Here is a 22,872-nt window from a genome sequence, read left to right as displayed (position 1 = left end):
AGAAGTTGGGAAGATTTCACCTGGGACTTTTTTTTTTTTTTGATTCACATGCTGTCAACCACAGTGGCTGGGACTGGAGGATATTCTTCCAGAATGACTTCTTTATTCAAATGCTTTGTCTGAGACTGCTGGGAGATGGTCCCGCTGCCTTTCCCTCTCCTGGCAGTGTCAGAGCTTTCCATGTGGTCTCTCCAACCAGGTAGTCAGACTTCTTACATGGTCACTCTGGACTTCCAGAGCCCTTGATGGAAGTGCTGTCTTAAAACTAAGCGTGGAACTGGCAGAGCATCGAGTTTAGCTTGAATACTGCTTCTCCCCAAGCCTTCCCTGCCTGCCTGCCCTCTCTTAACTGTGATAGGCTTTGTGTTGCAGTAAAGACTGTACTTTGTAGTATACTCAATTGTGTGCATATTTTCTCTCACTGGTGGAAGTTCTGTGAGGCAAGATCCATGTTGGATTTTCGTTGTTATTCCCCATGATGCATAACACAGATTCTTTAAGTGTTAGGTAAATAATACCAGTTTAGTGTAGAAAAATCAAAATTTAAGGAAGCAAAAATATAAACCTACTGCTTAGAAATAACCATTATCAACTTTTTTGTGTTAATTTGATATTGATTTACATATTAGTACAGGATAACAAAGAATGGCTATCTAAATATTAAGATGGGAAATCAGTATTTGAATGAAGAGCAGTAATCATTTATAGACATTTTTTTAAAATATGCTTGGAAGCGGTTTTGTGGGGGCTGGTATAACCTGGGCATGTCAGCTTCTCCTAGCCTGGCCTGGCTCTCCTTTGCCCTCCTTTCCTTTATTATTCCAAAATCAATGTTGCAAAAGTGATGGGCATAATTTTGGAGATTATTCTGGAAAGCAGCAGCACCACAAAACCCCAGGACCATGCAGTGTTATATTAGGAGCATATGAAAGGAAAAGTGGAGAAGTGACATGAACAGAGGAATAAGAAGGAAATAGTTTGTTTAAGACAGACCTAAGGACCCTGGTCACAAGGAAGCAAAGATGCAGTTTTGACAATAATAAAATTGTATGAGAGAACCATGGATGATCCCATCTTTTCCTGACTTGCTTTGTTTTCCAGATTTTCTCTAATAATGTAATTTTTTATTACACTGCATTGTGTAATATTTTATAACTGAAGAAGAGAATGAGAAACTGGTTGTTGTCACGTAAGCCATGTTACTTGACTATTTAAATATGGCTGTGATGAACAGCTCCAGTCTGGCAGAGGAAGATATTTTCAGAGTTACTCGTTCATTCAACAACTGTGAGACACTGAAAGTACACTTATGAATAAGACAGAGTCAAGGGCATATGGAGAAAACAAAATGTGAACTCTTTCTCTTCATGTGTTGATTCATTCATACAAGGAAGAGGAGGGTTTAAAAAAAGATCTATTAGGACAATTGTGGGAGGTGGAAGAGAACATAGAAGTACCATCCAATTTTCTAAAACTCTTTCAATATTACCACATAAGATTCATAAAAAAAAAAAAAAAGAATTCTCCACTAAGTAGTGAACTGATGAATCCATGCTAATTTTTGGTTCTAATTTGGAAGCTTTAACTGGTATATTTGACTATAAAGTATAATCATAAATGTATATGATGATTTTTATAATTAAAGGCAAGAAATAATTGAACTTTCTTGGAAGGCATTTCCTATTTCTGAACTCCACTTTGTTGTCTGATCAATAAGTGAAAAGACATATATAGGTTCTTGTTAACTTCCAGAGGGAAAATGAAATTTCCTTAAGAAGGAAGTAAAAGTTTTATGTGAATAGTTATAGTACTAGTGAAAAGTAGCTTGGAAGAGGAGAATAACCCCCTCCAAACCCCACCCTGGTTGGGCTATATTATCAACCCTTATTATTAACAAAAGCTGTACATCTGCTGTTTCCATTGCACAAGTAATAATAGTCATAATGTGGCCCTTACTGTGTGCCAGGTGCTATACTAAGCACTTCATATATATTTAACTCAATTTCAGAACAGCTGTACTCTCATTTCATGAAGAAAGAAATATTAGGCCTGAAAGATTAAGCAGTTTATGCATAGTCACTGATTGACTAGTTGGTGAAACCTGGGTTCATACTAAGACAATCTGATCTGAGCCCAGATGAGAGGACTGAATGTCAGGGAGTTAAATGACCTTTACAGAGAAGCTACTCGGGAGTAGAAATTTCATTATCAGACTTCTTTTCTTGCTGCAGCTTGGGGCCACTGTACATGCCGTTCATGAAGAATCTTGCTTTTAAAGCAGCACTGGTAATCTGCTTAACTACAAACTTGACAGTCTAACTAAATTAGATATAAAATAAATCACGTTTTCCTTTGATTTCCAGTGTAAAATTGAAGGAATCTAGTTGTGGTAAAAGAAGAAATAGGAAATCTGGCTATTGGAGTTAAGTGTTCAAAGTATTTTTTGAAAGTTGTATTGGAAAGAAAAGCACTTGAATAGAAGCAATTGAAAGTGGACACTAGAGCTCTTTCCTTTATACTGTGCCATTTGGGAATAACATCATTATTATTTCAGATGAGATACCAAAGCTTATGGTTGGATTTATAATTTTTAAACATTGAGGTACCTTTGTCCAGTTATAGATACCATAAAGTTCTGTTGTAATACTTAAACACAGTCTTGCTATAAAACAGTAGTATCTTAAGTTGAAAATGCTGATATTATTTGATTGTCTGTTTGTAGACATCATATAATGAGAAGACCTGGTCTAGGGCCTACCTCTTTTGAAGCATGTGGTTTCTGTCAGCAGGACAAAACAGATTTTCTTAGGAAGAAAAACCTTGAGTCGGTAGGTTACAGATAGAATCTTGGAACTAAAAAGGTGCCTTAGCAGTTAAAATTGTCCCCCTTTGGTTCTTATCTGATTTTCATTCTTCTGGTGTCCCTCAGAGTAAAGCAAGAAAGTGGTTCAGAAATCAAACTACAGAAAGACGTAAATAATCCTCTCCCCTTGGCCCCCGAATACTGTCTCACAGAGGCAGACACTCTTCTTTCCTGATAGTGACTTTTTCCCTCTCTAACCTTGCCATTAAAAAAAAGAGAAAGAACTTATCTGTTTGGCTGCACCAGCTCTGTGGTGTGTGGGCTCTTTTAGTTGTGGCATGTAAGCTGGAGTTCCCTGAGCAGGATTGAATCTGGACCCCCTGCGTAAGGATCTCAAAGTCTTAGCCGGTGGACCCCCACTCTTAATTAATTTCTGGTGAATAGAATTTTTTTTTAATTTTAATGTGCAATATTTCAGTCTTTGCTTTTGTGGACAGCACTTTTTCTGTCCTGTTTAAGATGTCTTTCCATAGGGAGGGAGGCAAGAGTGGGGTTCAGGAGAGGGGCCACATGTACACCCATGGCTGGTTCATGTCGATGTATGGCGAAAACTGCCACAATATTGTAAAGTGATTAGCCTCCAATTAAAATAAATAAATTATTATTTAAAAAAAGATATCTTTCCCAGCTCTGATTTTTGAAGGTATTTTATGTTATCTTCCAGAAAGTTTGTTATTTTACCTTACCATTTAAATCAACAGTTCACATAAAAATTATTTTGTCTAAGGCATAAAGATGAGGTCTAGTTCTTTGATTTTCCCTGTCCTCTCAAAATATAGCTTTCCAGTACAGTGTCATACAGTTTAAATATCATATTTTTACATTGCTCTGCAGGGCTACTTTTGTCATAAATGTCCACATGTGAACAAATCTGTTTCTGGACTCTGTTCCATTGGTCGTGTTTTGCCAATACCACATTGTCTTAATTACTGTAACAAGACTTAATATAACAAGACTTAATATCTGATTTATCGTATAAATTCTCCGTCTTTTTGTTTATGAATGCTTTGCTTATTCTGGGATCTTTGCTTTTTCTTGTAAATTTTATAATCATCTAGTGCATATCCATTTAAAAAATCTGAGCAAGGCTGTACTAAACTTGTACACCAATTTGGGGAGAACTGACATCTTTACATAATCAAGCTTTCCAACCCATGAATATGGTATGTCTCTTCCTTTATTTACTCTTCAAGTTTTCTCAGTGATGTTTTACAGTCTCTGTGGAGAGACAGAATAGTTCATCCATGTCACAGATAGCAGAATTTCCTTCTTTTTGTAGCTGAATATTATTCCATTTTCTTTACCCGTTCATCTGTCGTTGGACACTTAGGTCGTTTTCATGTCTTAACTATTGTAAATAGTGCTGCAGTGATCATGGAAGTGCAGATATCTTCAAAACAGTGATTTCATTTCCTTCAGTTATATACCCAGAAATGGAATTGCTTGATCATGTGGTAGTTCTATTTTTAAAATTTTGAGGAACTTCCATACTATTTTCCATAGTGTCTATTCCAATTATAATCCCACCAACAGTGTACAGAGTTTTCCTTTTTTCCATATCCTGCTAGCATTGTTATCTCTCATCTTTTTGAATGAATGATAGTCATTCTAACAGGCAGAGGTGTTTTTGATTTACCTTTCACTGGTATATAGTAATGTTGAGCACTTTTTAATATACCTGTTAGCTGTTTGAGTATCTCAATTTGGAATATTGGATTATTTGTGATTTTTGCCATTGAGATGTATGAGTTCTTTATATATTCTGGATTTTACCTTCTTATTAGGGGTTATGACTTGCAAATATTTTTCTCCCATTCAATAGCTTGTAGTAATTGAGTTTTTAATTTTACTTTTTAGAAAATCTTTTATTTCCTTTTATTTTTTTTTGTTTAATTTCGCTTTTTAAAAATGCATATCCCATCTATTCTTTGATCCTTTGTTCATCTTTTGTATGTTCTTTTGCAGGTATTTTTTTAAAAGTTTAGTTTTTCCTCTTTTGTTAACTTTAGTTATTCATTCAAAAGACTGAAAAAATTTTTCTTTTTAGTGGTGTTTTCATTTTATAAGCTGAGAATGCTACCTTGACTAGATATGTGGGAAGAGTTTTGATACTCCGTCATTCTTAAAATTTTTCTTTTTCTTTTTCACACCCTTTGGAATAGGTGGTCACCATGTTTAGATATTAACAAGCACATAGGTGCGTGTCTGCGTTGGAAAATGGCAGAGGGAAACAGCAATGAAGAGGTGATTCACTTGAACAATTTCCACTGCCACCGGGGACAAGGTGAGTGTGCCTGTTTTCTCTCATTGCTTTTTCTCTTAGTCTTGTTATATCATATTTTAAATTAATCTGTTTTGCACCATGTAGAATCCAGAAATGTTTCATTTTCAGACCTCAGAACATCAGATGTAAATGGACTCATCAGACTAGAATTTTGTGTTAAATGGTGATACCTGCTGGCATGAGTGAAGTTTAAGAGTCTTCCATTACAAGAAGATTGAATCTTAAGAGATGGGAGGAAAAAAAAAGAGAGAGATAGGAGGGTGGAAACAGTGGTAGTTCTCAGTTTTTGAAGGAATGGTGATCGCAGGAGTGCAGTTCCTCTAGGCCTGTATGTTCTGAACGTACTTAAGGTGCTGCTAATGCTTTTCTGTGGCCCCTCATACAAGGCCTAGCTTCTTTTTTGCTAGAAGACTCTGGTTTAGCCTTACAGGGAATTTTTGGACATGTATTCCTTTACTTTACAGTGTTTAAAATATGGGGAAATTCATTGATTCATAAAGGGAAGGGACCCTGCATTTCTTTAAGATTTCTAAATGCATGTGAAATTTCCTATCAGATCGTAATTCATAGTTACACCTAGGCTAAAAGGAAAAAAGTTACGCTGATGAGTAGGAGAAGATTATAAGTATGAAGTCCTTAGAAGAGGTTGTACCTTTTTTATGTTTTGCTATTGATAGTACTTTGTATTTATGAAGACATTTTTCCCAGCAAAAAATAAATTTTATATATATGGCTTTCAGAGCATTTAAAAATGAGCAGGGAATTCCCAGTGGTCTAGTGGTTTAGGACTCGTGTTTCTGCTGCAGAGGGCGCAGGTTTGGGGAACCAAGGCCCCATATGTCATGAGACATGGCCAAAGAATAAATAAATAAAATGTAGCAAATTTTATTAAGCAGATAAACAGAAAAAAATAAATTTGCTTAAACTATGCAAATTATAAAAACAGAAGAAATACCAGTTTTTTAAAGCTATTTTTAATAGTGTATTCTAAGTTGGTAGTGATTATAGCCATAATTTGTTGTTATGTAGGAAGTTTTAAATCCAAGCTATATTTGTATATATGATCATTTCCATGTTTTCCAAACATGCATATCAAATTAATGTTGTGGGGTGTGTTTTTTTCTAAATTGGATCTTAAATATACTTGAACAAAGTTTCTTTAAGAAAAACTAATTCTGGAAAACTACTAACTTCGGAGATACATTTTTCTGTTCAACAAACTTTATTTTGCACACATAGTGAGGATTTGTGTAGACATAGAGTTGTTTTTATTAGCTGTATTAATAATTTCTATTGAAGTGTTTTTTAAGTTTTTAAATCATCTTTATTGAGGCGTAATTTACATATAAGTGCACACATTTTAACTGTACATATAATTCAGTAACTTTTGAAAAATGAATACAGCCATATAACCACCACCTCAGTCATGATGTAGAGCATATCCAGAAGGATCCCTTTATGCCCCTTTGCAGGCAGTTCTCCCCCAACTCCTGACCCGCTTTCTGTCACTGTACAATTTCATATAAACGGAACTGTACAGTATGCACTCTCCATTCCTGAATTCTCCAGCACAGCAGTGTTTTGATTCATCCACATTATTGCATGTATCAGTAATTCAATTCTTTTTAATTGCTGAATATTATTCACCTGGAAATTCTATACCTAGTGAAGGTAGGCTTAAAAATGAAGGTGAAGTAAAGATTAAAGGTACAAGAATGAATAGAAGATATATTATGCAAATAGTAACCCTCAAAACCGAGCCTTTAAGTAAGTCTATAAATTATCAGATAACATACACAATTCAGCCGGAAGTGTCAATAAAGATAAGTTTTTAAAAAGTTAAAACGTCTGAGAAGATAAAGCAATTCTAATCTCTATATGTGTAGTAATATGATATCAAAATATACAAAGAGAAAATGGACAGAACTGAAAGGATTACTGGACAAATCCACAATCCAAATGGGAGATTTTAGCATGTTTCTTTCAATAACTGAGAGCAAACACACAGACATTTGTATGAATATAGAACATTGGAAGAACATGATCAACAAATTTGCTATAATAGACATAGGAATGTTGCACCTAAGTAGTTTGCCAAAATTGACCATATTTTGAGGTACAAAACCAGTTTCAAGTTCCTACACTACTGGTGGTAGTGTAAGCTGGCACAAACAATTTAGGAAGCTGTTTGACATTGTCCACTAAAATTGAACATATGCTTTCCCTGTGCCTCAGCACTTTTTAGAATGTACCAAGCTGAAATGAATATACCAAGATAGATATACAAGAATAATCATAACAGTATTATCCAAAATAGCCAAGACTGGAACAAGCCCAAATGTCAACAGAAAAATAAGTAATTTATTCATACGTAGTCATGTAGTAGATTACATACAGAGGAAATTACATAATGCAACATCAACATCATGGATATATCTCAGACATGTTATTTGCATGGAAGCCAGAAGCGAAAGTATATATACTCAGAGAAACTGATCTGTGGAGTTAGGCTTCTAATGTGCTAGAAATGTATTTACCAGTGTTGGTGATGGTCACACAGGTAAGGAGCCTTTTGTACAAATCATAAACTTTGTTCTGTTATACTTTAGGTTTTTAAAGTATGTATTGTAAAGCTAGTATGTTTATATGTGGTGTTTTGAGGAGTATCTTTTCAACCATTGGGATTCACTGTGAGGTGATAGGTTTAAAACCAACTTTTTTGCTGGGTGCTCCAGGCTTGTTGTTTGTCTTTTTTTCCTGGGCCAGTTCTTCCTCAGAGGAACCTACAATTTCCTGCATATAGAATCTAAGGCTGTCTGCCAGCGTTCAAGGGGCCAGTTAACAGAAGGCAGCCAGAGTCTTATCATTATGGCTGTTTCAGGGACACGCCTTTTCTCTCTTGGCCTGGTGTCTAGTGACTCTGCCGGTGACTCTTCAGAATGGGCCTCCACAGGGTGGGTGTTCTGGAATGGCTGAAGGAGAAACTTGTCAAGTCCTCTCCCCAGAATTAACAGTAAAATTAGAATCGTCTAAAATAACCATTTAAAGACTGGAAATGAACAAAGGCATACAATAATTGAGAATATTTTTCAAGGAAATCTATGATTCTGCAACATGGATTAAGCCACCTCTGGTCAGCTGCCCCCACTGCAGGCTGTGGGTTTGAGCCTTCTCCACACCTCTAGATTTCTTGCTTCTGAAAATCTGCTGTTTCCAGAATTTTGTTTAAATCTCTTGCTATCATTTCCTTCTTTCTTCTTTGTGTCCTAAAAAGAAGGACACTTTTTACTTTTTCACTTTTTACACTTTTTTACTTTTTGCGAGTTCCTTTACTGTCATTTAAGTGGGGTTTCAAACAGCAGTGGTGTGGGTCACTTGGATTCACTCTGCCAGTCCTCTGCAGTGCGCCTCTGCAGGCCCTCAGTTCAGTCAGTTGTCGGATGTATCAGTCTGCTGTGTAGGTAGCATTAGACTTGAAATCAGACAACTTTACTGTGTGTCAAGTACTGTAACAAATAGGCATTTTATGTGGGTTTTCTAAGCTAATACGGCTGTTTACAGTAGGCACTATTGTTAGCGTTTCTTCAATGATTAGGAAATGGATGCCTAAAGAAGTAAATAATGGCATCATGTAGCTAGTATGTGGTAGAGCTGAGGTTGGAATCCAGGCAGTCTGACCTTAGATCCCATGGACTTACCTGTTTTAAACTGCCGTTTTTGGCATCACCACAGCCCTGTTACAGGGATGAAATGAGATAATTGGTTTTATATTGCTTTTCAAATTATTGGATACCATAAAAGTACATGAAGCATTAACCTTGAGAAAAATAGTAGCGCTTTATGAAGGAATTATCAGTTTGTGTTACCCAGTAATTCATATCAGATGTGATCTATCTTCAAACGAATAAAAGGAGTTAGAGACCTTGAACAGAATTATTACATTTAGATGGCTAGTTGAACTCTGGTTCTATTTAAAAAGGAAACTAGAAAGCTTAAATTGCTTAGTGTCGTAGATGCTAAATGGGTACTTGACTACACCACTGAAATATATTTGCATAAATAATACTTAAGATTTATATCTAAGATGAGCAAACTTTAATATCATATATTAAGTGAAAATTTTACTGTTTCTGAGTGAGTTTTTTCAGACCTATCAGTTTGAATAAAACTGTTTTATATTCCCTTGGAGGAGTAGAGGTGAGATGGGAGGCCATGATTTCACTGTTTAGTTGCCAGTCAAGAAGATTTTATCAACAGATTCTTCCAGTCTCGTATAAGAAAAAGTTGATAATCTTGAGCATAGTAATTGTGAGATTTTCTCTGATGATTCCCAAAATGAACTATTGGCAAAGATCAGCACAGAAAAATAGCTCATTTTAATGCTTAGGTGCATATGCTGCCTGAGGAGGTAAGTTAACACTCCAGTAGCCATGAACTTGGCTTTAGGTTTGACCCTCTTCATACCAAAGTTGAATTAAAGGACTGAATATGATTATATGCACCTCCTGATAACAATGTTCTCCGCCCACTTTTAGACTGGATCAGTCTCAGAGATGGACCCATCACCATATCTGACTCCTCTGATGAGGAAGGGATTCCAATGCTGGTCACCCCAGCTCCTCAACAACATGACGAAGAGGACCTGGATGATGATGTCATCTTGGCGGAAGTGAGTTTTCTGAAATTTACTATAATGAAATATATTTCAAGTTAAGAATCTGATTCTTCGGACACTCAGTATTAATAGAATAGCTGAGAGTGCTCTTACAGCAGTATTTAAGTAATGTTGGAGTTTCCCTATTCTTTGAAGATTTGGTAGGATTTGCCCTAAAGGCGTTTGGGCTGTTGCTTTTCATGAAGGACAGTTCTTGGAAACTGTTTCAGCTTCCTCTGTGGTGATTGACAACGTCTAGATTTTCTGTTGCTTTTTATTGGTTTTGTTCACTGATACTTTTCAGTGTTTTTTTAAATGTATTTAATAGAACTAAACAAAATAGCCTGTTCTTTGTATTTACTGTACTTACTCTGAATCTATGGCTCCTCCAATTTTCCTTTTCTGTTTTAGTGTATTTGTGGGATTTTTTGCCTTTTTTCTTGATTTGATGAGTTAACCATTATTTTCCCTGCTCTCTTCTCTTTGACCCAGTCCTAAGAACAACTAACCACTTCTGTCTGTATAGGGGTTCCCTGGTGACTCAGATGGTAAAGAATCTGCCTGCAATGCAAGAGACGCGGGTTTGATCCCTGGGTCGGGAAGATCCCCTGGAAAAGAAAATGGCTACCCACTCCAGTATTCTTGCCTAAAGAATTCCATGGACTGTCTCTATACATTTGCCTATTCTAGACATTTTATATGAATGGAATCATATACTGTTTGGTCCTTCTTTCATTTAGCATAAGTTTTCAAGGTCATCTATGATGTAGCATGAATTGGTACTTTCAGTTCCTTTTTTATTGCTTAATATTATGCTGTTGTGTGATTGTATCATATGTTTCATTGATGGACATTTGAGTTACTTCTACTTTTTCACTTATGAATGATGCTGCTGTGCAAACTCATGTGAAAGTTTTCCTGTAACATATGCCTGTAGTTGATTATATAATTGGGTTTTGCCTAGTGGTTCTACTTAAATTAAGAGACTTAAATTTAGTGAGTGAATTCATCTAATTTTTGTTTATTAACATGACTATTATACTTAGTTTTTAGTTCTCTCATAGTGTTTAATATGCTTTACATTTTTATTACTTTTAAAAATGATCTTTCACTATGTTCTCTGCATCTTTGAGGTTTTGTTTTATTTATATTGGGGTCATCTGTTCTTGCTGGTGATTTGGAAGGTTTTTATCCTTAGTCTTTGGGGGTTTTTTTTGTTTTTTTTTTTTCAGTTACTCTGGTACATACTTTTATACTTTCAGATGCTGTTCTTACGTATGTCTTTATATGTTGATTTATCAGCTTTAAGTGTATCTTTTGATTCTCACCTCTTATTTCCCCTCCCAACTTTTGATAGTTATTGTATTTCTACAAAACCATGATTTAAAACATGTATATTAAGTAGCTAACTATTTCATCACTCCATTTTATTCTTGCATTTCTCTTTTCTTATTTCATTCACTGTGTGGTACCGATTTCATCATATGTGTCACTCATCTACCACATCTTTTTTCAGTAGTTAGATATCTTCATGTAGTTTCTGTGCTGGTTGTTTTTTATTACTACTCAACTTTGAATGCATTTGAAATTTTCCTGGACTGGCTCTTTGTAGGTATTTATGTTGGGGAAGGACTCAGGCACTGTTCATGGCTAGCAGGAATTCTTCCTATGACAGAGGATGTTGGGGCTGCATGGGGCGGGGAAGTGTGCTTACATGCACGTATGCTTATTTCTTTCTTACTGCCTAGCCGTGATTGCCACCTCCAGAGCAGCCCAGATCAAAGTTCTCTCTGTCCTGCCTCACTGACAGCCTACCTTCAGCAGGGACGTCTGTCTTCATTCAGTCTAACCTCCTCAGAAAATCCTTGCTGCCAAACAGAGTGCAGATTCCCAGTGTTTCAAACAAGGGACTATTGGTTTTCCCTCTGCAGGCCATACCACCTGCTTTGGCAAACTCTGCCTTTCTGAAGCTTTCTCTGCCTGCCTGAAATCTGGATGTACTTCTCTCACTGCATTTACCAGCTCCTCCTCACGTATATTGTGATTCGGGATCACAAATCTGTGCTGGTTTATTCAGAGATTTTCAGTTCTTTGTCTCATTCTCCTCTCTGGATTGGGGTGACTTCAGAGAAGATCAGGATCAGAGACATCTTTATTCTGCTATCTTAAAATTGGCATTTTGCTTTTTAAATTTACAAGTAACACATGGTTGTGTTCTCTATAGAAATTGATACAATACAGAGAAAACTATTCTCTCTTCACCAGTCCCTCCTGCCCCAGAGATTTCCCAGAGAGGGACTGTTATCACAAGTTTGGCACGTACCCTTCCAAATCTTTTTCTTTGAATTAACATGTGTGTGGGTTCATGCATGTATGTATATATTCAATGTATATATACACATATATGCTTTTAGAAATGGTATGTTTATGTCTGTGTTCCATTTTTTTTTTTCAAAGAATAAAAATCAGTCTGTGTGTGTTGTTTTGTAACTTTTCCTCACTTAACATTTCTTGGTGAAGTTTCCATTTCATTACATATAGAGCTATCTCTTGGGGTGGGGGAGAGTTGGAGAGTATTTTGTAAAGCAGATAAATAGTTTACTTAACTGTATGCTTAGGGACAAACTTAAGAATGTCTCTAGTGTTCTCTTTTTATGATGCAATCAGTGTGGCAGTGAATACCCTTGTATATGCCCCCTTTGGATACATAAGGGTGTATAGGATTGATTTGAAAAGTGATATTGATAGATTATAAGGATAAACATTTTTTTAAAAAAATAAGCAATACCAGATTCCTCTCCTGAATTCACCAGGAATGAGTGATAGTAAGTTTCCCCACATCTGTCCCACATCTGTGTTTAATGTTGTCTGACTAAAAAGTTGTTTGCCAGTCTTAGCGAGGGGGTAGAATCTTGTTTTAATTTGCATTTTGCTGAATTACTAATGAGATTTAGATTCTTTTCATGTGCTTATTGACCATTTCTCACTCCTCTGCTGTGTTGTCATTCTTTCATTATTTTCTCTACTATGCAGTTATTTTTGTTTTACTGATCGCAAGTGAAATTATAATTCAAACTATAAGTCAGTCTTCAATCTCTGAATGGCTGCTTTGATTCTTATAGTTACTATAGTGTGATCAGATTTGAATATGAAGGTAAATTTGAAGAATAGGTCTATGGGGGAGGGTGTTTTTGTTTCTTACCTGTCCTACCTCAGAATCTCAATATAATACATAAGGAGGTATAGACACAGGAAAAAAATTGAATTGTTATTATTAAAATTTCATTTTTTCTTAGACATACAAACCTCAGACATCACGACCCAATCTCATCAAACCAGCTGCCCAGTGGCAAGATCTCAAAAGATTGGGAGAAGAAAGGCCTAAAAAATCTAGAGCAGCCTTTGAATCAGATACGAATGGCTATTTTCCTGTGTATAACAGCTCATTGTTTGGTTCTGGGACGCAGGATGATTCTGAGGATGACTACGGTGAATTTCTAGATCTTGGGCCTCCTGGAGTTTCTGGATTCATGAAGACAAGTGGCCAAACAGAAAGAGAACCTAAGCCTGGACCAAGTCACAACCAAGCAACCAATGACTTCATCAACCCCAGATCAGAGCAGAAAGTCATTATCTTAAAAGAAGGTAATCTTTTTTCAGAAGCTAATCCTTTGGACATTCAGAACCAGTCATCTGAAGAGTCAGAGACAGAGATTTTATCAAACCTCGGAGAATCAACTGATATCCTCGATGACCAGGCCATCGAAGAAGAATGCTGGTTAGACCACCCTTACTTCCAGTCTCTGAACCAGCAGCCCCGTGAGGTACCAAGCCAGATTGTACCTCAGGAGCGGCGTCCTGAAGCAGAACTGGGCCCACTGCTGTATCAGCATGAGCCCCGGGGGACAGTTTTCCCAAGACCGGCGTTTGCAAGACCAGAGCCCCAGCAGGATTGGATTCCAGACCCTGCTTCTCCTCAGCCTGCCCATCCTTTGGGAGAGCTTGAAGACCAACAACTAGCAATAGACGATGAAGAGCCAGGCCCAGCATTTCCACTACAAGAAACTCAGGAGCCCAATTTGGAAAACCTCTGGGGGCAAGAAGCTTCTGACGTAGACCAGGAACTCATTGCACTGTTGGTAAAAGAGACAGTAAGTTTTATTTTGATAAGTAAGTAATTGTACACACTAAATATATTGTTTCCTTTTATTACTAAAGCGTTATTTGTGTGTGTGGAATCATTTTCCTAACTTCCTAGATTTATAGACTAGAAGAAGAAAAACTGAAGGTCCAAAAATTGAATCAGGGTTCCTTAATCTAGCTTTAACCCCCTCAGCATGCCCCCTGGGATTCTAGCTGCAAATTCAAACCCTTCAAGCAGGTTTATGAGATGACCTAGAGCTGCACTGTCCAATATGGTAGCCTCATTTGGCTATTTAAATGTAAATGTCTTAAATGAAACTTAAAATTTCATTTCCAGTAGCACCAGTCAGACTTTCTGTGACTCAGAAGCCACATGAGTCTGAACGACTACCATGCTGGAAAGCACAGGATAGAGCATTTCTGTCTTTACACCAAGTTGTGTTAGGTAGCGCTGACTAAGAACGTGAATGCAGGGCTCTGCAAGCGGCCGTTTGCCTTTGAACAGCCTTTCAACCATTCTTCCCTGGGGTTTTCTCACCTGGTCTGCTGGATCGCATGCTTCTTAAGGGTATATATACACTAGAAAGTGCCATATTCATATTTAGTTGCCCTTTGCTTGGGCTGAGATGCTCAGTATTTACTGAAAGAGAGAAAAATGAATACATAGAATGGAAGCAGAGGACCAGGCGGTCTCTAGGGACCTTTTCCCATATTCTGTGTAGACAGATAAATCTGGGCACCTAGTGTGGAATTTTAAGCCAAACACAAACCTGCTTTATAGTCCTTTTCTAATGTTTAGTCATTTCGTATACTTTTTGCTATCTGATTTTTATCACAATTTGAAATCTTTCTAGGGGATGACATATAAATAATGTATTTGTTCCTTCCTAGGAAGTAAGATTTCCTGATGTAGCAAATGGGTATGTTGAGGAAATAATTCATTTGAAGAATTACTATGATTTGAATGTGTAAGTATACTACTTACTGTGCCTTTTTTTTTTTATTGTTGTGAAATGTACTTAACATAAAAATTTACCATTTTAATCATTTTTAGTGTTTTCTAGATGGCTCGGTGGTAAGGAATCTGCCTGCCAATGCAGGAGACTCAAGAAACTCAGATTAGATCCCTTGGTTGGGAAGATCCCCTGGAGGAGGAAATGGCAACCCACTCCAGTATTCTTGCCTGGAGAATCCCATGGACAGAGGGCCTGGTCGGCTGCAATCCATGAAGTCCCAAAGAGTTGGACACAACTGAAGTGACTTAGCATGCACTTGTACGACTGTTTTTAAGTGTACAGTGCAGGGGCATTAAGTATATTTACAGTTTTGCACAGCTGTCACCACTATCCATCTCCAGAATGTTTTCATCTTCTCAAACTGGAACTCTGTCCCCAGTCCCTGTACTGAGCCCCTGGCAACCACTGTTTTGCTTTCTGTCTCTGAATTTGGCTTCTCTAGAGACCTCATGTAGGTGGAATCACACAATATTTATCCTTTTATGACTGGCATATTTCAGTCAGCATTATGTCTTTCTTAATCATCCTGTTAGAGTTCTAATTTTAATTGTATGCAGGGTGTTTTCTGGGTCTTACAATCATGTATGGTTATAGAATTAACATGTTTAGTTAATTCTGAGCGTTGATACTACATCTGTCTTGCTCGGGGCTTCCGCAGTGGCTCAGTGGGTAAAGAATCCGCCTGCAGTGCAGGAGACACGGGAGATGCAGGCTTCATCCCCTGGAGGAGGAAATGGCAACCCACTCCAGTATCCTTGCCTGGGAAATCCTATGGACAGAGGAGCGTGGTGGGCTACAGTCTGTGGGGTCGCAAAGAGTTGGGCAAGTCTCTTTCTGCTTATACTCTTTCACCTCCTTCTAGTCTGCAAACGTGGAACAGTTGTAAATTTATAAAGAACAATAGATATTGAATTTAATTATATTTTCAACTGTTTAATACAGACTATTTTAATTAAAAGAGTATTCAAAGATTGTATTATGTACCGTAGAATTCAGCAGGGGTGTGAGTGGCAGCTGGCTGCCATGACTAAGAGTGAAGGGCCCTCTTTCTGATATTAGCAGCCCAGAGGAGATGCTTTTTTCTGATTCATACCAAGGCACTGTTGGTGCCATTGGTAGCCCTGTCTCTCCCCTCCATTGAGGGGCAGCCACTGCATTCAGTTTTTTAAACCAGGTTGGAATCAAGGTTTCATAATGTGTTTGTTGACCTTTTTAGCTTCTTAATCTAGTATAGTCCTCCCCCCCTTTTTTTTATTTTTTTACAGATTTTCCCCCCTATAATCTTTGAACATAAAAAGTTGAAAAACTATAAAATGAATACCCTATATTCACCATCTAGATTATTATCTGATAGTCTGCTATACAGAGGATTTTGCTATTTTCCCCCCTCTTGCTTGTTTTTTAAATTAGTGTAGACATAAAGGTTTTGTATAAGTGGTGTTTTTATAATTAGTTTTTTATAATTATATACATTAATTTATAATTATTTTTCATTTTGATAGTGGATTATCCTAAATTTGACCAGTAGGAGCTCTTAAATTAATAAACTTTGTTTTTCGAGCAGTTTTAAAGTCATGGCAAAATTGAACAGAAATCAGTACAGTTTTACAGTGAAAAATATCTCCTAGACTTCCACTAAACTAAAAAATAACTAATTTTTTTTAACGTACCTTCTTAGTTCTTGGAATGAAAACATACTTTTTTTCAGAGCAAATATGAATTTGGATTTTTAATGAAGTAATGTTAAGTGAAAAATACTTTTCATTGTTTTCTTCATGGTGTTAATGATCACCTTTAATTAAAAATTATTCTATTGAATTTTCCTCTTTGTTAACTTTTCTCCTCGTTATTCTCCTTGTTCATAGTTTCACTAATGTTCTGATAAACGTTATTCTACATTATTCCATATTGTAATTTCCTTTTTTAAAATTATATTCTAGATCCTGAAACCCTAAAGTTAAAGTTTAGAATCAGGGATTATAAATAGATTCATGATGCTTGAAACATATTTCCAAATAGCTTTCCAGTGGTCTGTGCTCACTTGCTCAGTTGTGTCTGACTCTTTTAGTAAATTTTAAAGTAATCCTTTAGAAATTTAGTATACTTTAATATTTCCCTCTCATTCTATAGATGGATATATTGTTTTCTAAATACCTACAAGGTTAGTTGTCTGCGGTGTCAGTAAAACGTGATCAGATTGATAGATCCTGTGACAATTCTGTCCTTCTTCCTCCTGAGTCTCGCACACATCCTGTTCTCTTGAGACTTAATGACTTTGTCCCTTATGCATCACTGAGAAGCAGATATTCATCCTTAAACAAAGTCTTTTGAATTACAGAGGAAAGGGAGTGTTCACTAATTGTATTGAATACTTTCAGACCTACAGTCTGATTGTTTTTATGTGTATATAATTTATTTATTAGTTTATTTTTTATTGTACTGGGTCTTTGTTGCTGCATAGGGACTTCTATAGTTGTGACAAGCCTCCGGAGGCTACCCTTTGTTGCAGTGCTTGGGCTTCTCATTGCAGTTACTTCTCGTTGCGGAGCAGAGGCTCTCTGGTGCTCAGGCTTCAGTAGTTGTGGCGCATGGACTTAGCTGCCCTATGGCACATGCAGTCTTCCTGGACCAGGGATCAAACCCGTATACCCTGCATTGGCAAGCAGATTCTTATCCACCGTACTACCAGGGAAGTCCTACCTGTTTGATTTTCCTGACAGTTTTCCTTTTGTCCCTGGACTTTTGAGACTGAATTGTTAATTCTCACAACTAACTTAAATGTTGATCACCTTTCCAGGTTGGATGCATGAGACAAGTGCTCAGGGCTGGTGCACTGGGAAGACCCAGAGGGATAGGGATGGGGAGGGAGGTGGGAGGGGGGAGCGGGATGGGGAACACATGTAAATCCATGGCTGATTCATGTCAATGTATGGCAAAAACCACTACAATATTGTAAAGTAGTTAGCCTCCAACTAATAAAAATAAATGAAAAAAAAAAACAAAACTTAAATGTTGTTAATGTAGGGCTGAAAGGAGGCCCAGAGCAGAGTTGAGCAGGCTGATACTTTGTGGGGCTGACTCTCCAACATTTTGTGTACAATCTTTGTCACCTTTAATTGTAACCAGCTGGTCATTTTAGTCGGAGAAGCCTGTTACCCAGAGAACCTCCTGTGATGGTAACCTGCTCTCTTCAAGAGTTTACCCACATATGATGCAACTTAAATTGGACCGAGACAGCAACAACTATTAAAGAACAGAAGCTAGAAATATTAGCCTGGCTTACTTAGTGGGAGTGCTTTCTCAAAACCCTTTAGCTTGTCAGGTCAGATCAAACATGAAATAATATCAATAGGTGGGCAGATCTGAGTTCTGACAAGCCTCCCGCTGCCTTTGCCCCAGGCTGTAAATATTAATGTATTTGGTTGTAGCATATATCTGTAGAAAGGAAACTCTGTTCTTAATTATCTCTGTGCACTGAATGTCATTTAACTCCAGAAAGGTTGTGTTGGTGAGGGTAGAGGAGATTTTAAAATGGAAATGAATTTTGACAGTTCAAAGTGAGAGCCTCTGATACCCGACAGGTGGAATTCCACATCTTGCATCATGTTGATATGAGAAGTTTTTCATAGTGTTGAAAATACAAAATGAATTGCTAAGAAAAGAACTTCTAAAATGGGTTTAGAAAATAGATTTAGAAAATGTATAAAAATAGAAATTTTTAAAGGATAAGATTTTAAAAACTCAAAACAGGAGTTTTAATGCTTTCTTCCAAGATCATCTTGCCTACACCCCATTTGAGCCACCTGGCTTCATTCATGCATGGCTATTCTATTCTAAGAAAATTCTTGTTTATTTGACCTTTTTATCCTTCCTCAAATTCCTAGTTTTTGCCCCTTTGTTGGCCTATGATAGCCGCACTTATCTGAACATTGCAAACAAATAAGGTTGAAATGGAGGAGCTGTTCCACACCTGGTTTATAGTATGTCCAGGTGTGCATGAGAAAGGGGTTGTTTGGAACTCCGTGCCTTTCTCTACAAATACTGTTCTTCATGGTGACTGATTCTCAGGTACCCTTCAGAGATTGTGTAACCTGTGGTGCTCATCAGTTTGTACTGGAACAAAGAGTCACCACCAGTGACCATGGTTTTAAAGGGAAATGTGCTCAGAATTCTTGAGGAGGATATCTCCCCTTGCTGCTGCTGCAATATGAGAAAGGGGTTTTCCCTCTCATGCCTTCGGCATGTGTTCCAGAGAACTAGGCGTGGTGATAGGAAGAGAGCTTAACGAGAAAGTGCACGTGGGATTCCTGCAAGTGATGATGCAGAGAAGGGTGTTGAGGGGTGCTTGACCGGTCCTGGAGCAGGAGAAGGAGTGCGCGTTGCAGTTGGGCCAGTGCTGAGGGTCCTGAGGGGGTTTGTACAAGAGGCATGCCTCCCCAGTTTTCAGTCCCTGAACACTGGCACCTGGTGAGAAGAGGAATAGTAAGTGAGCACTTTTTCTCTGACTTGTTTCTGCTAGACCTGTATTAATTAGAGGCTGTATTCCTGACACTGGACAGGAGAAGACCTGGGGAGAGTCAGGGTGGGGCACCTTCGAGGCAATCTGCAGGAGAAAGGAAGAAGGCTGGAGTAGAGGGGAAGCCCCGCTTGCCCTATGACTGGGCAGCTTTCTTGCTGCTGAAGTGGCTCATGCTCCACACCCCCAGCTGTCCTTGTCACTGTGGAATATCCCAAGAGCACAGAGTGTTGCCACCTTTGGTTTTTATAGGCTGAAGGACCTTGCTAGTTAAATTTGTAAATGTGGGCAGTGTTAACATCTTATGGGTTATTTTATTCTATCCTTACTTTTGAAAGATTTCATGGTAGTGATTAAAAAGACAAGACTGTGATTTTGGAATGGAGAGAGTTTTTTCTTAAGCAAACATGGTCTGTTCCTTCAGCCTTCCAGTAAACTGAGCATCCCTCACATCGTCATCGGGATTGATTTACCATAGGGTTAAAAAAAGTACTAATGAATTATCACAGGTCTTTTATGTTCTGTTTATTAACTCTTAGAAAACTATTTTTAATTGTGAATGTGAATACAGACTTTTTCCCCATCCCTTATTTGTTAATAGTCTTCCTGACAAATGATAGATACTTTCATCTAAATTCTTCAGTTCCATACAGTTCAACCAGTAAGAACTAATAGAGAAATTTCAGAGGAGTTTACCTTTATTAGTATGTGTATTGTTTTTCACATTAGCAAGTAAAAATAGAAATTCAGTGTAACATCTTATTTGTTCATTTGTTTTTCTGATCTGCAGACATTGTCATTTCCTGATAGGTCAGTTACAATGTGACTAGAGATTTTATTTTCATACATTATGTGTGAATCAGTGAGCAAATGTGGCATTTGGAAGCAGTGTGACAGTAACGTCATTTATTTTTACAGACTTTGTAATTTTCTTCTGGAAAATCCAGATTATCCAAAGAGAGAAGACAGAGTCCTTATGAATCCCAATAGCAGCCTGCTTGCCAGCCAAGATGAGATGAAGGCAAGTGGTACTCTGGGTTTGCAGTGTCTACCTGGAAATTCTCTCCTCTTTGCATCATTTTTAAGGGAATAAAGTCCTTTGTCAAGATACATTTTTAAAAGACTATCCAGGAAAATAGGTTTTTCAGAATACATATTTTAGTGGGACTTCCCCCTCTGAGTCACCTTGAGTTCCATATTTGACTTTTTTCGCTGTAATACTATCTTCCCTTCCCACAAAGAATTAAACAAATCCTCCATATCTTTAATCCTACAAAGCAAGTTCCTAAGATGAATCAAGAATTGGCCAGAACTCTTTGTATCATCTTAGGGTTTAACATTTTATTAAGAAATTTTCAAACACACAGTAAAGCCAAAAGAACTTTCTGTTGATTTTCTATATACACACCAGCCAGTACTATTAAAAGTTAACATTTTACTGTGTCCAGTTTGTCCCATATCCATCCCTCTGTCCATCAGCACATCCCTCTTATATTATAACCCACTTCAGAGCGAATTGCTAAAACATCAGTACTCTGCCACATAAATACTTTAGCATGCATATTGTTGCCTAGAGTTTAATATCTGTTTTTCTTTTTGAGTAAGATTTATATACAGTGCATACACCTGTGTAACCAAATCCTGTGTTAAGATATAAACAGTTTGGTTTTTAAAAATCTTAATCATTGTCTTCATGTGTGGTCCAGACTAGCATTTAGTATGTTCAGTGTTTGAAGGAAAGTATAGTTCAGAACTGCTTCCCTGGTCTCTGTTGCACCATCCTTCCACTTCCCACAAATTCTTTTTGACTGTTTCTTTCATGTATGGTTATTACTCATTTTATTGCTCTTCATTTTATTGCGCTTTATAGATGTTACAGTTTTTGATTTTACAAATTGAAGGTTTGTGGCAACCCTGCCTTGAGCAAACCTGTCAGTGCCATTTTTCCAACAACTTTTGTTCACTTCGTGTCTCTGATATATGTTGGTAATTCTCCCGATATTTCTGACTTTTTTATTATTATTATATTTGCTATGATGATCTGTGATCAGTGACCTTTGATGTTACTATTGCAAAAAGGTTGATTTGCTGAAAGCTCCGATAATGGTTAGCATTTTTTAGCAGTAAATTATAGAATTAATTGAGGTATGTGCATTTTTTTTAGACATACACTGTTGCACACTTACTAGACTACAGTATGGTGTAATTTTAACTTTTCTAAAAGTTGGGAAACCAAACAATTTGTGTGACTCGCTTTATTGTGATATTAACTTCATTGCAGTGGTCTGAAACCAAACCTACAGTATTCCTGAAGTATGCCTGTATTTTGTAGCTAGGGGGAAAAAACTTAGTTTTTTCTAAACATTTTGTGAAAAGAAAATGGCTAAAAAGTTGTGTTCAAACCCCCAACTATATTTTTTCATAGTTCCAACTAGCAAAACTAGTCTCCAGACTCCAGACAGCTTGTTTAACTGCTCTGAACATCATTTCTTCATCTTTGTTCAGGGCTCCTCCTTTTGAGTAATTAGTACAAGTCAGATTATTCTTTTCTTTAGTCAGTAATTCTTCAAATGATTTCCCCCTGGAAATGCACTGTCTGGCCTCTAATGTTGTGCCTCTCTCTTGTTTCAGTTGCCTACAATAGACTTTTTTGACTATTCTAAATTGGCTCCTCTTGACCAGCGCTGCTTCATCCAAGCTGCCGACCTCCTGATGGCCGACTTCAAAATGCTTAGCAGTCAGGACATCAAGTGGGCCCTGCACGAGCTCAAAGGACACTATGCAATCACCCGAAAGGTGCTCTACTTGGTCTTCTGGGGGGGGTCACACCTCTTGACTCCTTCTTCCCGTGATAACAGGATGAAGAGTTCAGCTTGCAGAAGTTGGGATGGTTTATGATGACAAAGAGCTAAGGAGTTTGTCAGGGTGAAGATATATAGACAAAGGTATTTGCTGATCAGAAAGAACTGAATGAAAAGAAACACAGATTAGAAGCAGGAAAGTTTTGGTGTGACAGTAAGGACATGCATTTCCCTATGGAATGTGGAGTGGAAGGATGTGTTCCAGTGCTGTTCCTCCCTGCTGTGCTTTCTGTCTTGGGGCTGGTCCCGCGATCCTCCCCGAGATGGCTCAGTTACCAGTTAACATGAGGTAGATTCCAAAGGGCCAGGAGCCCAACACTGCCCAGGGAGTGGTGGTTTGCTTCAGAAGAGAGTGGACAACTCCTGAAAGCTCTCAAGGTTTTCTTTCTTTGTTTCTGGCCTCTAAATAAGATTCCACTCAAGGGCCAGATCTTAGAAGGGTGCTGGTCACTAGTGAGCAGCAGACGTGCTCCATTTAATGCAGCCCACCGTACAGTGGCCCTTCGAAGGCATCCAGGACAGAAGAGCAAGCACC

The 22,872-nt window shown here is 37.6% G+C and overlaps 1 protein-coding gene across 2 annotated transcripts in view; it reads left to right on the top strand.

The window, feature by feature from the left end:
- RNF216 (ring finger protein 216) overlaps nucleotides 1–22,872 on the top strand; it is a 113,312-nt gene that overhangs the window by 3,335 nt on the left and 87,105 nt on the right. Inside the window, exons 2-7 of one of the 2 annotated variants that reach the window (XM_065923744.1) lie at nucleotides 5,026–5,147; nucleotides 9,683–9,816; nucleotides 13,269–13,952; nucleotides 14,836–14,912; nucleotides 20,395–20,497; nucleotides 22,108–22,272. In XM_065923744.1, the coding sequence (XP_065779816.1) occupies nucleotides 5,081–5,147; nucleotides 9,683–9,816; nucleotides 13,269–13,952; nucleotides 14,836–14,912; nucleotides 20,395–20,497; nucleotides 22,108–22,272 (1,230 nt within the window). In that variant the 5' untranslated portion in view covers nucleotides 5,026–5,080. Of the gene's footprint in view, nucleotides 1–5,025; nucleotides 5,148–9,682; nucleotides 9,817–13,097; nucleotides 13,953–14,835; nucleotides 14,913–20,394; nucleotides 20,498–22,107; nucleotides 22,273–22,872 lie in introns of both variants that reach the window. The other variant, XM_065923743.1, reaches the window with a different exon arrangement.

This window comes from Muntiacus reevesi, chromosome 2 (assembly GCF_963930625.1).
Source record: "Muntiacus reevesi chromosome 2, mMunRee1.1, whole genome shotgun sequence".
Classification (NCBI taxonomy): Eukaryota; Metazoa; Chordata; class Mammalia; order Artiodactyla; family Cervidae; genus Muntiacus; species Muntiacus reevesi.
Note: the sequence above shows the minus strand (reverse complement) of the source record. Positions and strands in the feature narration are given on the sequence as shown.